This window comes from Pararge aegeria, chromosome 11 (assembly GCF_905163445.1).
Source record: "Pararge aegeria chromosome 11, ilParAegt1.1, whole genome shotgun sequence".
NCBI lineage: Eukaryota > Metazoa > Arthropoda > Insecta > Lepidoptera > Nymphalidae > Pararge > Pararge aegeria.
In genome coordinates this window covers 18,078,724-18,093,996 of record NC_053190.1, presented here as the reverse complement: position 1 = coordinate 18,093,996, position 15,273 = coordinate 18,078,724, and the positions used below count along the sequence as shown (strand labels likewise).

Below are 15,273 nucleotides of genomic sequence, written 5' to 3'. Positions count from 1 at the left end.
AAAACGATTTATCAACGGTATGTTCAAGGATGATGGTTATACCAGACGGTATGACTATAGTACCGTGGTCGATGGAGCGTGCGCTGGTGTGGGATGCGACCTGCGTTGATACGTTGGCAGCTTCTCACTTGCCGAATCTGCTCAAATCTTTAAGCGCCGTTAATATTGCTTTCGTTTAAGGCTCTGAGCCCATGGTCTTCGGACACGAAACATTTTATTAACATCGTGTCCCAAACATTCGTCTTTACGTCTGGTGACCCCAGAGCTGGCGCTTATTTAGCCCAAAGGCTAAGTCTAGCAATTCAAAGGGGCCATAAGTCAACAGTTAGACTTATATTTATTGTAGGCTTATATTTTATCTATTGTCAATATTAATTTTAGTTTCAAATTATTATTTCCCTACACAAACATATTTTTCGGTGGTTCAAAACGAAAAAAAAAAAAATTTTAGTTTGTGATTTTTATTTCTCTAGACAAATATGTTTCGTTTCGTCAAAACAAAAAAAAAAAATTTCAGCAAAGAATTTCTTTGGGTACATTATTACTAAAATATAAGTTTGTTCCTTTCCTAGTTATTCAGAATTAGTGTTTGTTTTATTTATATTCAGGATTTTTGTTTATAGGGTCTTGTTTTTAATGTGATGTGACTAGAGGTTTCCGAATTTCCGAAGTGCTTATAAACTAGTGTTTATATAACTATTTATATTTATGTATATATTATAAATGTATGTATTTCATTTAATTGTATCACCGGTTGCAATATCCCGTTTTCCCTAACCTAATTCTCTACCACAAAGGGTTGTCTGGAGGAGATCGCTTAAAGCGATAAGACCGCCTTTGCGCATCTTATACAATTATATATTTTTTATTGTTTTTTTTTATTTTTTGTTTTCACTTTTAATTTGTGCAATAAAGACTTTATTCATCTATCTAGTTAGGCCTACTTGAAATAAATGGTTATGAATTGTTTTCTGTAGGAGTGCTACTGCGACGTGGTCCGCGACGACGACTGCCTGCCGCCCGGCGCTCTCAACGTGTCCGCGTGCCGCTACGGCGCGCCGGCCTTCGTGTCGCAGCCGCACTTCTACAACATGCACCCGCACTACCCCGCCAAGATCCGGGGACTCAAGCCCACCGAGTGAGTATCCACCGTCGACACGGACACGCTACTGACACTAGCACGGCTAGTACGAGCAGAAGATAATTATCTTCACGGGGAAAGAATAAAAATTCATCCCCTCCCACAGCTTTATTAACTCACTGGCGCACAATAATATCCAAATAATATATGTGTTTTAACAAACCTTGTTCCCGGGCTTTAGCAGGTGGACACGTTAATTATATACCTTGTCAGAGGATATAATCGGGGGATATAATTTTTGTCACCCTGCATGGCTAACATGGGCAGGAGACAATTATATCCCCGGGTAGGGTAAGGATATAAGGGTATGGTAATTTACCTTCTCCCACAGCTTTATCAACTCTTAGAGCACTGGCGCACAAGTGGAAATAAGATCCAAATAATATGTGTATTAACAAACCATGTTCCCGGGCTTTAGCAGGTGGACACGTTAATTATATACCTTGTCAGTGGATATAATCGGGGGATAAATGTAATAAATTTAAACATTTTAAAATAATGATGGTGCATAGACAGTATCAGTCATATTTGAAAATATAATTTATGTCCATAAAAATAAAACAAAATTTTAAAAGAACTGTAACAATAAAAATAAACTCATTGTGCAGTTTACTAGGCTATTTTAATTGCAAATTCATTCAAGGGCAATTGTATATTATTTTATAACAGATTACCAAATGAAAACTTTGAGATGTCTCTCAATAAGTTCAAAGTTTATATAAAACGTAAGCTTACAGAAAAATCCTATTATAACGTTAAGGACTACTTAAACGATAAAAAAGCTTGGGAGTGAATTGCTCTAACTTCATAGCTTAATATAAATTTACTGCGAGATCGTGGTAACAAAAAAAAAATTACACGGCTAAGTTTGTTGTGGGCTCTTCTTACACCAGGGCGCGTTTGGAACCCTCGTAGCTTTAGGTTTAAGTTGGCGAACGAAGTTATCACCATCCCCTTACAATTATGTAAACATATATGTATAAACGCTTCATAAGTGCCTGTGATAGGTCTACATGAGTAAAGAAATTTTGAATTTGAATTCATAGGTGGCGGTTTCCCCTAACAGAACATCTCCTTTGTCCGTCAATCTTTATGTATATATTTCGTGTGTGCGTGTGTATGTCACTGAACTCCTCCTAAACGGCTGGACCGATTTGAATGAACTTGTTGGTATGCGTATGGGTGGCACCCTGGATGGTTTAGATTCACAAATCAGCCCGACAGATGGCGCTGGGGTCCGCTAGTTATTAATATAAAAAAATGACTTTTATGGTATTTTCCAGCGACATGAACTTCAAACTCTCCCTGGAGATGTACACAGGAATGCCGCTACAGGTGTCGGCGCAACTCCAGATCAACCTCCTGGTCAGGCACGTCGGCGGAATGGCGTAAGTCCCCAAACATGCTACAACTCAGTGGCGTGCACAGAAAGTATGCACAGGGTATGAAAATAAATAAATATACTACGACAACACACACATCGCTATCTAGCCCCAAAGTAAGCGTAGCTTGTGTTATGGGTACTGACTGACTGATGAATATTTCTATGAATCCCTACTAATATTATAAATGTCAATGTAAGTTTGTTTGTTAGGCTTTCAAGCAAAAACTACTTAACCGCCGATCCTCATGAAACTTTGTACACATATTTTTCGAAGTGTTAGAAGTAATAGGATACTTTTTATCCCGACATTAAGCTCGGATCCTTTGGGAGAGTGGATGAAAGTGTTTGACGACTTTACACCATAACACCGACAAATTATAACCGATTTAAATAATTATTTTTCTACTATAGAGGTTATAATATGTGTTTAATTTGCCAACACTTTGTGCAGATCTGATGAATGTAGTTGGAGATAGAGGACAGAACTCCTCAGCGGACAGCAGCAAACCCCTCATTTAAGGCTTAGCGATACTGAATACTTGAATGCCAATTGAATGTCACACCAAAAAACAAAATCAAACGCAGACGAAGTCGCGGGCAACAGCTAGTAATATACATAAATACTTATAATATACAGATAAAAACCCAGACACTGAAAAACATTCATGTTTATCACATAAATATTTTCCAGTTGTGGGAATCGAAACCGTCTTGGACCCAGAAAGAACGGTCGCTGCCCACTGCGCCAGTCAGCCGTCAAATGATATAAAATGACGAAAATATCCAGTATGAGTTATCAAAGACTTAAGGGTAGGCATTGTTAGAGTTATAAAAAGCCTACCCTTAAGTATTTATAACTCGTACTGGAGATTTTCTTCATTTTATATCACCTGCATACCCTCTAAAGACGCCACTGTTACCACTGCGACTAAAATGCCATGAGATAGTTATTTCTACTCATTATCTCGTCTCATCATATTCGGACGGCCGATTGGCGCAATGGGCAGCGACCCTGCTTTCTGAGTCAAGGCCGCGTGTTCGATTCCCACAACTGGAAAATGTTTGTGTTATGAAAATAAATGTTTTTCAGTGTCTGGGTGTTTATTTGTATATTATAAGTATTTATGTATATTATTCATAAAAATATTCATCTGCTATCTTAGTACCCATAACACGCTTACTACGCTTACTTTGGGGCTAGATGGCGATGTGTGTATTGTCGTAGTTTATTTATTTATATCAATCCATTACCGGCCCACAACAGGGCACGGGTCTCCTCGCACAATGAGAAGTTATTAAGTCCGTAGTCCATCACGCTGGCCCAGTGCGGATTGGTGGACTCCACACACCTTTGAGAACATTATGTAGAACTTCTTAGGCATGCAGGTTTCCTCACGATGTTTTCCTTCACCGTTGAGACAAGTGATATTTTAATCGTGCCGAGTCTTTGAAGTAGCCGACGCTTGCATCATGACACGGAACTTTTTTATTCCAGTACAAGTTAGTCCTTGACTGATATTTCACCTGCAGGGCTAGCACGGGCAGGAGATATAAATTATATCCCCCGATTATATCCTCTATCAAGGGATATAATTATCTTTTCCCCCTGCCAGAGCACGGCAACAGGGGAGAGGATAAATTTATCCCCGTTTGACATTTCTCGTGGATATATATCCCCCGCCCATAGCATGGGAAGAAATGAAAGGGGAAAGACTATCCTTTTTTGACATTTGAAAGAGACAATTTTATCCCCGTCCTTAGACGTGGGTTTAAAATTCTGTTAACGAATTAAAGTCGAAAAAAACATGTCTCGTGCTTTCTGGGGCTCTTATTATTCAAGTGAAATGGAGAAATCTGAACGAAAATTACACCGGCGATCTATACGTGACGCCAGTAATCCGTTCGAATTTCCCGATGCAGAGTTCCAACACTTGTTTCGGATGGGTAAAAATTGTGTGCTGTACTCGTGCGAGGACCTTAAAGAGGCACTAACCACTAAATGCTGTCGATGGACTACCAGTGCACATAAAAGTAAGTTGTTATTAAGTACCTAAAATCACCTTGTGCAAAGACATCATCTATATATGAACGTAGGTTTAAAAAAAAGCATGGCTAATCACTTTTGGTCTAGGTTCTCACATCTTTAAGGCTATTAGCGGACGGTAGTTATCAGCGGGGACAGGTCAAGACCATGGCTGTTGCTCAAACAACAGTCAGCAAATAACTGACCCAAATTACTGGAGCTATTGTCAGTATGTGAGTATATATAGGTACTTACTTCCTAATAATTCTCATTAGTAAATATAAATCCCATCCTGTTCAAAGTGCAGTGATGTGATAACTAGTTTTCACTTTATAGCCGAGTGCCCCTTGTACGTGTTGGTAAGATGGGAACTACAAGGTAAGGATAGAATAAGTGAAGAAGATCTAGCAAACCTCACCTTAGGGAATATTGTGAGGTTCACCACAGAGACTGGTAGGTTTCAGGGGGGACCCTGCCGGGACACCAGTAAAACCTGTGTCTCAAACATGGGGAATAGGGTGGAATGGTCCTTACATAGGACTGATCACCCGTCTGGCAATGGCAGACATCCCCTCATCAAATATAGATATACTTACTTTAATAATAAAATTATTAGTCAGTACTTAGTACTTCAGTATAAGTACATAGCAAAGATATTCAATGCTAGGTACTTTAATTATTTTTCATTTCATTTTAGACTAATGCCAAAGTAGATATTATTCCCGGGAACAGACTCTGGAGATCCACGATAGATGTTCAACTGGTAAAGACAAATTATTTAGATCTAGAGTTTATCAAAAACTTAAACAATCAAGTAAGTTAATAATTTTAAAATATGTTTTACAGATTGTGTGTCCATGACCAATACATATTTATTAACTCTAAAGTAAAATATGAAAAGATACAGCTGTATGAAAGTAGAATCGGACAGTACTACATCTTATGTATGTTTTAAATAAAATGTGCAAACTTTCAAAACTTTACTTATTGTTGCCATTTACTAGTATAAAAGGGAAACAATGCAAATCAAAAAAAGTTACACACCTACCTATATCATTATATTATACTCCTCATAATTACCTAGAAATTACATGCCTAGGATTCTGCTGCATATGTTGTATACAACTAGTCTGGTAAATTATTTATATGAATATACAAAAAACAATGTCTCATTATAATAAAATTGTTTATTTGAGGAATTAGTACAAAAACTTGGCAGTAGATACTGTATTTAGTAATGAAATATAAGAAAATACAAAAAAAAATGTCTGATAAATTATTTAACATGGGCATGGGTTAATCATCACGTCCAAATTACAATGTAGGATTGTGCATATATTTCTATTCAACATTTTATTAAAATCTTGGAGAAAATCTGAAAAAGCAAAACAAGTAGGAATTAATTTACATGTTTAAATAACAAAGTAGAATTTTATTGGGGACTCAGGCTATGCTCTAGAGCCTTGGATGATGACTCCGGATTTAGAAGCTGCACCAAATAGTTCTGCAGAGAAGTACACAAACTGGCACTGCCAAGTAAGAAACTGTGTGGAAAGGGCCAATAGGTACCTCAAAGACACATTTCGCAGCTTGGGGATTGACTGGGTGCTTCATTACAGTCCCGAAAAAGCATCTGCACTTATATATGCCTGCATAACACTTTATAATATTATGCATCATTATAGGCGTGTATTGTAAATATATACTTTAAATAATATTTAAGTTCCCATAACTTATTATTATTGGGCACATTAATGTTTGGTAATATTATAAAATTATATCTTATAATAATGGTTCCTTATAAATCATTGATCCTGCATTTTCACATACAATTTGCCCTACTAATTTGGGTCAACAGTATTGAGCATAATATAATTTGTATATTTCAGAACTCTAATGGAGCAAATGACAGTAAATTTTGTAAATACGAGCGAAGAACGACATCAGACATCAAATATGGATCAAACAAGATTGTTAACAGTTGCTCGACAAAAAAGAGAAACATTTATAAATACATATTTTAATTAATAAAATTTCTAAATTAACCTTTTCATCCTTTTTAATTTATTTTTGTGTGATAAATGAGCATCCTGCATTCTTCCATCTATACCTACTCTGGAAAATAAATAAATTCTTCACTTGGTTGACTTTACAGCAACATGTATACTATGTATATGTTGCCTGTGGTGCTGCGTCCCCGTGCTGTTGCAGCTTTTTTAATGTCCTGCCACGTCTGCAAATAAAAGAAAAATTATGCAAGACTTGTTTGATGCCAACAACACTAATAAATAATTTAAATTTTTTGCACTTGCTTACTTTACCGCAAAATTGACTTAACTGTTTCCACTGATTGACCGTCCCGTCTGGCCCATGCTTCTTCAGTAATGACTAAGATTTGCCACTGGGAGTCTGCCCTTTTGGCTCCTAAGAGTTCCTGTGAATTCCCCAGTGGCAAGGTGGTTGTGGGTTGTCATGAAATCTACCAACATTTGCAATTGTATTTTATTACTTCTTGATCTGAATAAACACAAATTTGTCAACTAATGGGCCATAGAAAAAGGCAAGCACAACTTTAAATAAAATAGTACAAGATCAATAATTTGATATGTAAACAGGATTGGATCTTGATGATTAACGTCTCTGTTTACTTTCACTGTAAAACATTCATTCATTAGGTACGCTTCTAAATCAATAGGTAGTCACTTTTTCAAACATTTTATAATAGAAGACCTACTTTTTAGCACTCATTTTATTTTCTCGAAAGGTAGGTTTTATACCACTTTGAAAAATCCAGAATTAATAATATAAACAAACAGCCGCAGACGAGGAACATTTATAGATAAAAAAAACAATAAAAAACTTAGACAACTAAAACAAAACAGAAAACGAAAAATTTATTTGTCAAAACCATGAGCACAGATTAGAATAATTAATTTGTGACATTTACCGGGGGTTCGTCTTTCCCCTATTATATCCACCGTGGATATATTGTCCACCCGTGTGCCCATGCTCAGGGGGTGGATATAAATGCGTGAGGGGATAAACGTTATATCCTTCCCCCGTGGAGAAAATGTCCCCCGCCCATGCTAGCCCTGCTGGTAGTATAGTCAACTATACAAATAAAATGGGGAATGGAAACCGAAATATTACTTGACCAGGATTTACGGTTACGTTATTTACTGTCTCTGAGACTAATTTTTCAAACGCTTTTAAGTTTTGAGTGAACCGCCGCCATTGTTTTTACTGAATGAAATCAGATACAGCCCTAACATCACATGCAAAATTGACTACTGTCATCTTATTAGGTACACGTCGCGTAGCGTAGGTACTATGCGCGTGTCGGTCTTTTATCTTGTCAACAGGGTTGTCATAAGTAAACACTTAGAATGTTTTAAATTCGTTTGTATGGAAATAAAAATATGCTTATTTTTATTTCATAATTTTAGAGGGTGATTCCTTATGAAATATACTCACGCACCCTTCTACGGTATTACGAAAATTTGTTACACGTTGTATATACTTTGCATACTATTGTTTGCAGCATAAACAACCAGTTTGCGGACCCGGACGTACTGGTGCCGATGTTCTGGTTCCGGCAGGAGGTGATCATGGATGACCACTTCTCCAGGCTCGCGAGGTTTGCCCTCAACCTGCGGAGTGGTATGCCCTACGGATTTTACGCGTTCACGGTAAATACATCTTATATTTTTTTATTAACTCTCGATCGTCTCTCTCTGTCACTCTCTGCGAAAAGCAGGAGAATCTGTATGTTTTAATTTATAATTTCTTCGATCCTTATACTCCACACTTCGGCAATGCACTCCCAACGCAAGTTTCGCCGTTGAACCGGAGACTACTCAGAAGATGTTGACTTTACAACTAATAATTGTTAATAATTATTCATTTTAAAGTAAACATCTTCATAATTGTTAACAAATTATTCATTGTAAAGTCAACATCTCCTGAGGATGCTCCGGTTTCGGAGCGAAACGTGCGTAGAGGGTACATTGCCTAAGATCTGTTTGGTGTGGAGTATAAGGATTGAAGAAATTAAGCTTAATTTTCATAATATACATATTAATAGTAGAAAAAAAGCAGAGAAAGATAAGAATTGTAATTTTTACTATTTTTAATACAACAAGACATAATTCGTGAAATTCGTGAGTTATTTCAAGGCGTGTTCTAAAGAAGTCTATACCAGCCTTCTTGAAACGTGTGAAATAACGGCCCAGCGGAAGCGGTGATAGCGCATTGGGTAGTAGCTCGAGTTCACTTTCAGGGAGCCGAGTTCGAATCCCAACACGCACCGCTAACTTTTCTCAGTTATGTGCGTTTGAAGTATTTAAAATATGACTTGCTTCAACGGTGAAGGAAAACATCTTGATGAAACCTGCATGCCTGAGAATTCTACATAATGATCTTAAAGGTGTGTCGAGTCCACCAACCCGCACTGGGCCAGCGTGGTGGACTACGGCCGTAACCCCTTCTCATTCTGGCAGGAGACCCGTGCCGTGTAGTGGGCCGGAAATGGGTAGTTGTGATTATTATTAAGAACGGCCGCACCCAACTGACAATGTTTTTTTTTTATTCAGGTCATCGGGATAGTGCTCCTAATAGCGGGAATAGCCATCTTAATACGGAAGCTTTTGCGATCCCCTGAGGAGCCCATACTGACCAACCAGCCGGACGACATACAATGACGCTGTGTGAGGTACTAGTATTATAAAGTTAAGTTGACGACAGTATTGGCACAGTATAAAGTGGAGATCCAACATTTCGACGCCTTTGATCTCTTGGTAAATGCCGACGTCGTCTCGACAGGGTCACGATACAGGCTAGAATGATAAATGATAAATGATAAATATAATGATAAATATACTACGACAATACACACATCGCCATCTAGCCCCAAAGTAAGCGTAGCTTGTGTTATGGGTACTAAGATAGCTGCTGAATGTTTTTTATGAATATAAAAATACTTATAATATACAGATATACACCCAGACACTGAAAAACATTAATGTTCATCACACAAACATTTTCCAGTTGTGGGAATCGAACCCACGACCTTGGACTCAGAAAGCAGGGTCGCTGCCCACTGCGCCACTCGGCCGTCTTACTAATAAGAAGACTTACTAATGAGGTCGGATTCTTTTCTCATCCGGTACTTTCTCTGTGTACCTTCTTCGGACCTCTGTATCATAGTTACTCTATGGTATTATATCTGAAGAGCTGTTGTTACCACTAAGTCATTTATAGGTTCTAAAAGATGTGTATAATCATATTATGACCAGTGATCGGAATAGGCAGTGCAATTTGAGGTCAATGACCTAACCAAGTCAATGACCTTTAAACATTATGATTACTGTATTTTCTCTTGCACGGAAGGGTAAAAATAATTAACTTTTTTGACGTCAGCCGACATAAATAACAATGCACGTACTAGTCGCTCCAGGTGCGAAGCTTAAAATCTCTTGCAACGTTTATTTATTTGAACTCGTGTACATGATAAACAACATCTTACAATGACATAACGTCCCATCAGGGCAATTCCAATAGAATGTATTGGCTTTTTGCCACGTATACAACGTGTAAATGAAAACCGAAATAATACTTCACAGGTTTTAGAAGTACATCATGTAAAGTCATATGAATCCTGTCACTTTATTAAGTACGCGTCGCGTAGCGTGGGTACTATGCTCGTGTCGGTCTTTCATCTTCAATAGGGTTGTCATAAGTAAACACTTAGAATGTTTTGAATTTGTTTGTACGGTTAGTAAAAATATATATGCTTCTTCTGATTTAATATTTCTAAAAGGTGATTCCTTATAAAATATTCTTATGTATCCTTCAACATGATTTCGTAATTCGGTTACACGTTGTTTATTTATTTCACAAAAGAAATAAAAAAAAAATTAATGCAATAATATTTGTGGGGTGTTAAGTTGTTGTTATGTCAAAAAGATATTTTTTTGAATATTTACAATTACGATTTACTTATACTTTACTTATATACTTTTAGTTTTAAATATATATTTGCAATCAAGTTGAATGTCCATATTAAGATAAAATATTAAGATTTCACAAAGTTGCACTACCTATTTCTAAGAGCAATTGTAATAGACATAGTCGCAAGTCAAACTTAAAGGAACGTTTGCCCTTTATTGAGAAACTACCGATTAAAATGTTTTATTTTTTAAAATTTCGATACTCAGTGTGCCATTGAGTATAGAATTACAACTATTTTATCATAATATAGTCTATGGTTGATAAAGGGTATTTTCTTCACTCATGATATAACATTGTTCATGATATAACTTCTCTTACAACTAAGTTTCATTCAACATTTATTTGATGAATAAATGAACATACTCGTAAGCGAAGTTCTGTCATAATTATTTGAGAAAGATATTATTTTTGATAGTCGATTCCCTCTGCATTTAATTTTATTATATCTTTAATACTTCCAAGTTGACGCGTTCCATTTTAAATTAAAGTCTGTTTTTCCTTTCCTGTCATATAATGTACACAATATAAGTGTAGGTTTATTTTAAATTTATAAGTATATAATAAGAACACACATAAAATTCTAATTCAAGTTCAAAAACGTTTCATTCATATAGACTTATCCTGTGGCGTTCACCGGGCTTCTTGCCAGGATATGCATATACGAGGTATATATCAATTATAGGGTAGGCAGTGCTTTTGTGAATAGCACGAAATAGCACGATAATTCTTATGAAGCGTCAATATAATAACCATTTTTGAAACCATTATTGGGAGGTGATGGTGATAATATAAAGAAAATCTCTTTTTATTATGTTTGTTTCTCGTTTTAATTTATTCTACAATAAACTACCCATTGACATCTTGGAGATGTCTCAAAAAAAACACCCGGCTAAGTTTGTAGTAGGCTTCTTCTTAGACCAGGACGGTTTGGAACCCTCGTAGCTTTAGTTTTAAGTTTACGAATGTGGTTATCGCCATCATCTCACTACCGTGTAATTCTTATGTACGTATCAAAAGTGCCACCTATGGGCCTATGTTACTTGAATAAAGTTATTTTTGACTTTGACTTGACTTGGAATAAATTGAAACGAGCGAGCGAGCATATTGACTATAAATTTGTCATAAGTGATAGAAAATGGTAGCTTTTTACGCAGTGCCATAATAATTGGCAAACTTTTTCTTTGATTATATGTACTTAAAATGTATTTAAATTCATTGATATTTGATACCATGTTCTGACAATTCCTAAGTTACCATTTATAGGCCAATGTGAACCAAATGATTGCCTGTACGTAGTTATTAAGTTAATTATTACGAAATGGTGCTATAGAATTTTGTTTGTAGTAAATGGTACAAGATATATATGATGTACATAAAAATTTAGGTGTAGATTAGTTTTTAGCTTCGATCAAATTATGTTAAATGTATAATATTGTTAATTATTTTTTAACTTGTCGCAAATTATATTTTTCAAATCGATAGTTTTGATATCTTTATAATGGGAAGATCAGGAGAAGTTCTTATTTTCAATGTTTTATATTTTGGGCTCAAATTCTTTACCATCAAAGCTAATTCTAATCGAATGATCTTGCCATATGTAAGGCTCATGGCCGGGCCAGGCCATTAAAGAATTTTATCTATTACATAGAATTTTGAACATACAGAATCCTCATTCAGCCATTGCATGCAGTGCATAGTAACCTTCTACTTTAACGCTCTATTATATTTGTACTGTGTGAATTTTCTGTGTGTGGTGTACAATAAAAGTGTATTCATTAATTGTGTCCAAAAACAGTGAAAACGCTCCGCGCACGTCTCACTACACACCCGCGGAATGTTGCTAGCTCACAAACTTTTTCCCATTTACCCATTTTATGGTAAACGAACATTAAAGGTAAAATAATTACTGTCAACTGCTAAATGGAATGAAGTGTCTAACCGCCATTCGAGACACACTACTAAAGTGGTCACTATTTCTACAATATAAGTCTTTTACACGGTTTCTGTACGTTCTTAATTCTATGAACGTGTCTGTTTTTTTGCAAATCTTTCATTCTAACTAAGCGACCGATCTTCTTGATTTTTGTCATAGAATTAGTTGAAAGGAAGCAGAGTACTTTTTATTCCAGGAATACAAACTGTTCACACGGGATATGTGTGACCGTTATAAAAGCTGGCGAAAAGCGTGGGCAACAGCTACTAAAGTTATAATAGGCGGCGGATGTCTTGCTGTTTCATTCGCACATATACTGTGCGAAAGAGGTAGAACTACATAGCCATTAAAAGTAGTGCTATCTCTTTCGCACAATATATGAGCGAAAGAGATAGCTTTTGATGGCGCGAGTTAATAGGATTCCGTAGTCCCGGGCCGTAACACTGGGCCGCCCCAGTGGCGTGCACTTGGTTTACTTACCAGGGTGTGCTTACGGCAGAAAGATAGCATAAAATGGCAAAAATCCTCCTCCTATACGAGTTATATATCAATTTTAGGGTAGGCAGTGCTTTTACGCATGTATGAAGTGCACACCACTGCTACGGCCAAAACCCTTCTCACTCTGAGAGGAGACACGTGACCTGTAGTGATGGGTTGATAATGATGATTTAAAAAAAAAAACTTGTTACCCTAAAATTCTATAATGGGTAGATTGAACCAATAAGAAGTAAGGAGACGAAGTAATATCACGGCATCTAAACATTACAAATTGTTTCCATATTTTAATCGAAAATCAAAACTCTATAAGTGCGAATATCCATTCCACAGTTCCAGATGAGAAGGTAACAGAGTATTTTTCAGCCTTGTATTGAGCTTTGAGAGAAAAATACAGTCTAATAGACTGTATTTTTTTTTACAGTAAACATGAAATCAGTTCATGTCTATTAAAATAGGAAATCAGTTAATGTTACGTGTTTTATTATGTCTTAAAACAATGTTTGTTACTGTTAGCACTATATGAACGGTGATATTATAAAGTACCACGGCTGTGCCTGCCATTTGTACCCACATGTTTCTTTTTTACATTAAACATGAAATCAGTTTATTTTACGTGTTTTATTATGTCTTAAAACAATGTTTGTTACTGTTAGCACTATATGAACGGTGATATTATAAAGTACCACGGCTGTGCCTGCCATTTGTACCCACATGTTTCTTTTTTACATTAAACATGAAATCAGTTTATTTTACGTGTTTTATTATGTCTTAAAACAATGTTTGTTACTGTTAGCACTATATGACCGGTAATATTATAAAGAACCACGGCTGTGCTTGCCATTTGTACCCACATGTTTCTTTTTTACATTAAACATGAAATCAGTTTATTTTACGTGTTTTATTATGTCTTAAAACAATGTTTGTTACTGTTAGCACTATATGACCGGTGATATTATAAAGTACCACGGCTGTGCTTGCCATTTGTACCCACATGTTTCTTTTTTACATTAAACATGAAATCAGTTTATTTTACGTGTTTTATTATGTCTTAAAACAATGTTTGTTACTGTTAGCACTATATGACCGGTGATATTATAAAGTACCACGGCTGTGCTTGCCATTTGTACCCACATGTTTTTTATAAACTTCTATATAGGTTTAAGTGAACCACAATTGCTGTTAACTTATTTATTCAATTAAGTTTAGATCTCTGGAGATAGAAGCCGTCACTAAGTCTTTCAGGACTTTTTTTTAGATAGAGATAGCCTGCATTCTTGATATGGGACCTAAGATACTTTATCCCGAGTAAATAAAACAGCATCCCGCAGGATTTAAAAATAAATAAATTAAAAAACCTATGTCAGTTTCTAATATCGTTACTTATTATTTAGTACTATTTAGTTGTAAGGTCTCGATGCTTGCATTCCTAAACAGAACTACGTTTGTATACAAAATTAAATAGTCAGCGAGATTTTGACACGTGTACAGAAATATTATTTACTTTTTATAAAATGTATTTGATGCAAATACACGTTGTTGTTATACCTTTATTGTAATAAAACATATTTTTTTATATTTACTTGTGCATTTTTATTTCTAGGCTAGGTGTCTAGTGAACTTCGTGGCTTCGACGGCAATATTTTTTTCAGGTTGCTAGATCGATTGAACTAATTGTATAACAGGACGGAATTGAGGATTTTTACCACATGACAGACAGTTTTAATTGACGCTATTTTGACGCTGTTAGTTATGAAGCTGTAAAGAGTGTCCGAGGAACTAAAATTTGTATTACTGACAAACCTTGAACTGACTGTTCAAGAGACACTCGAATGTCACATTTGGCGTTACAAGTGGGCGCAAAATATGTCATTTTTGACAAGTGATGCAAGTTGGTAAACAAAAATAATAAATGAATAAATATACTACGACAATACACACATCGCCATCTAGCCCCAAAGTACGCGTAGCTTGTGTTATGGGTACTGAGATAACTGATGAATATTTTTATGAAACATATACATAAATACTTATAAAATGCAGATAAACAATCAAATTCACTGAAAAACATTCAAGTTCATCACACAAACATTTTCCAGTTGTGGGAATCGAACCCACGGCCTTGGACTCAGTAAGCAGGGTCGCTGTCCACTGCGCCAATCGGTTTCAAACGTGTAGCTTGCATACATGAGCCCATAGATGAGCATAGTATATCGTTTATCCCGGAGAAGGTCTAAATAAATAATAAATATACACTAATATCATGTTATGATATGACATATCTCAGT

General features: G+C 36.0%; 1 protein-coding gene across 1 annotated transcript in view; it reads left to right on the top strand.

The window, feature by feature from the left end:
• The window catches only part of LOC120627252 (protein croquemort-like), a 53,878-nt gene extending 44,443 nt beyond the window's left edge, over positions 1 to 9,435 (top strand). The window contains exons 8-11 of the mRNA XM_039895162.1: positions 978 to 1,138; positions 2,425 to 2,529; positions 8,090 to 8,237; positions 9,141 to 9,435. Of these exons, the coding sequence (XP_039751096.1) occupies positions 978 to 1,138; positions 2,425 to 2,529; positions 8,090 to 8,237; positions 9,141 to 9,248 (522 nt within the window). The 3' untranslated portion in view covers positions 9,249 to 9,435. The remainder of the gene's footprint in view (positions 1 to 977; positions 1,139 to 2,424; positions 2,530 to 8,089; positions 8,238 to 9,140) is intronic.
• The last annotated feature ends 5,838 nt before the right edge of the window (positions 9,436 to 15,273 follow it).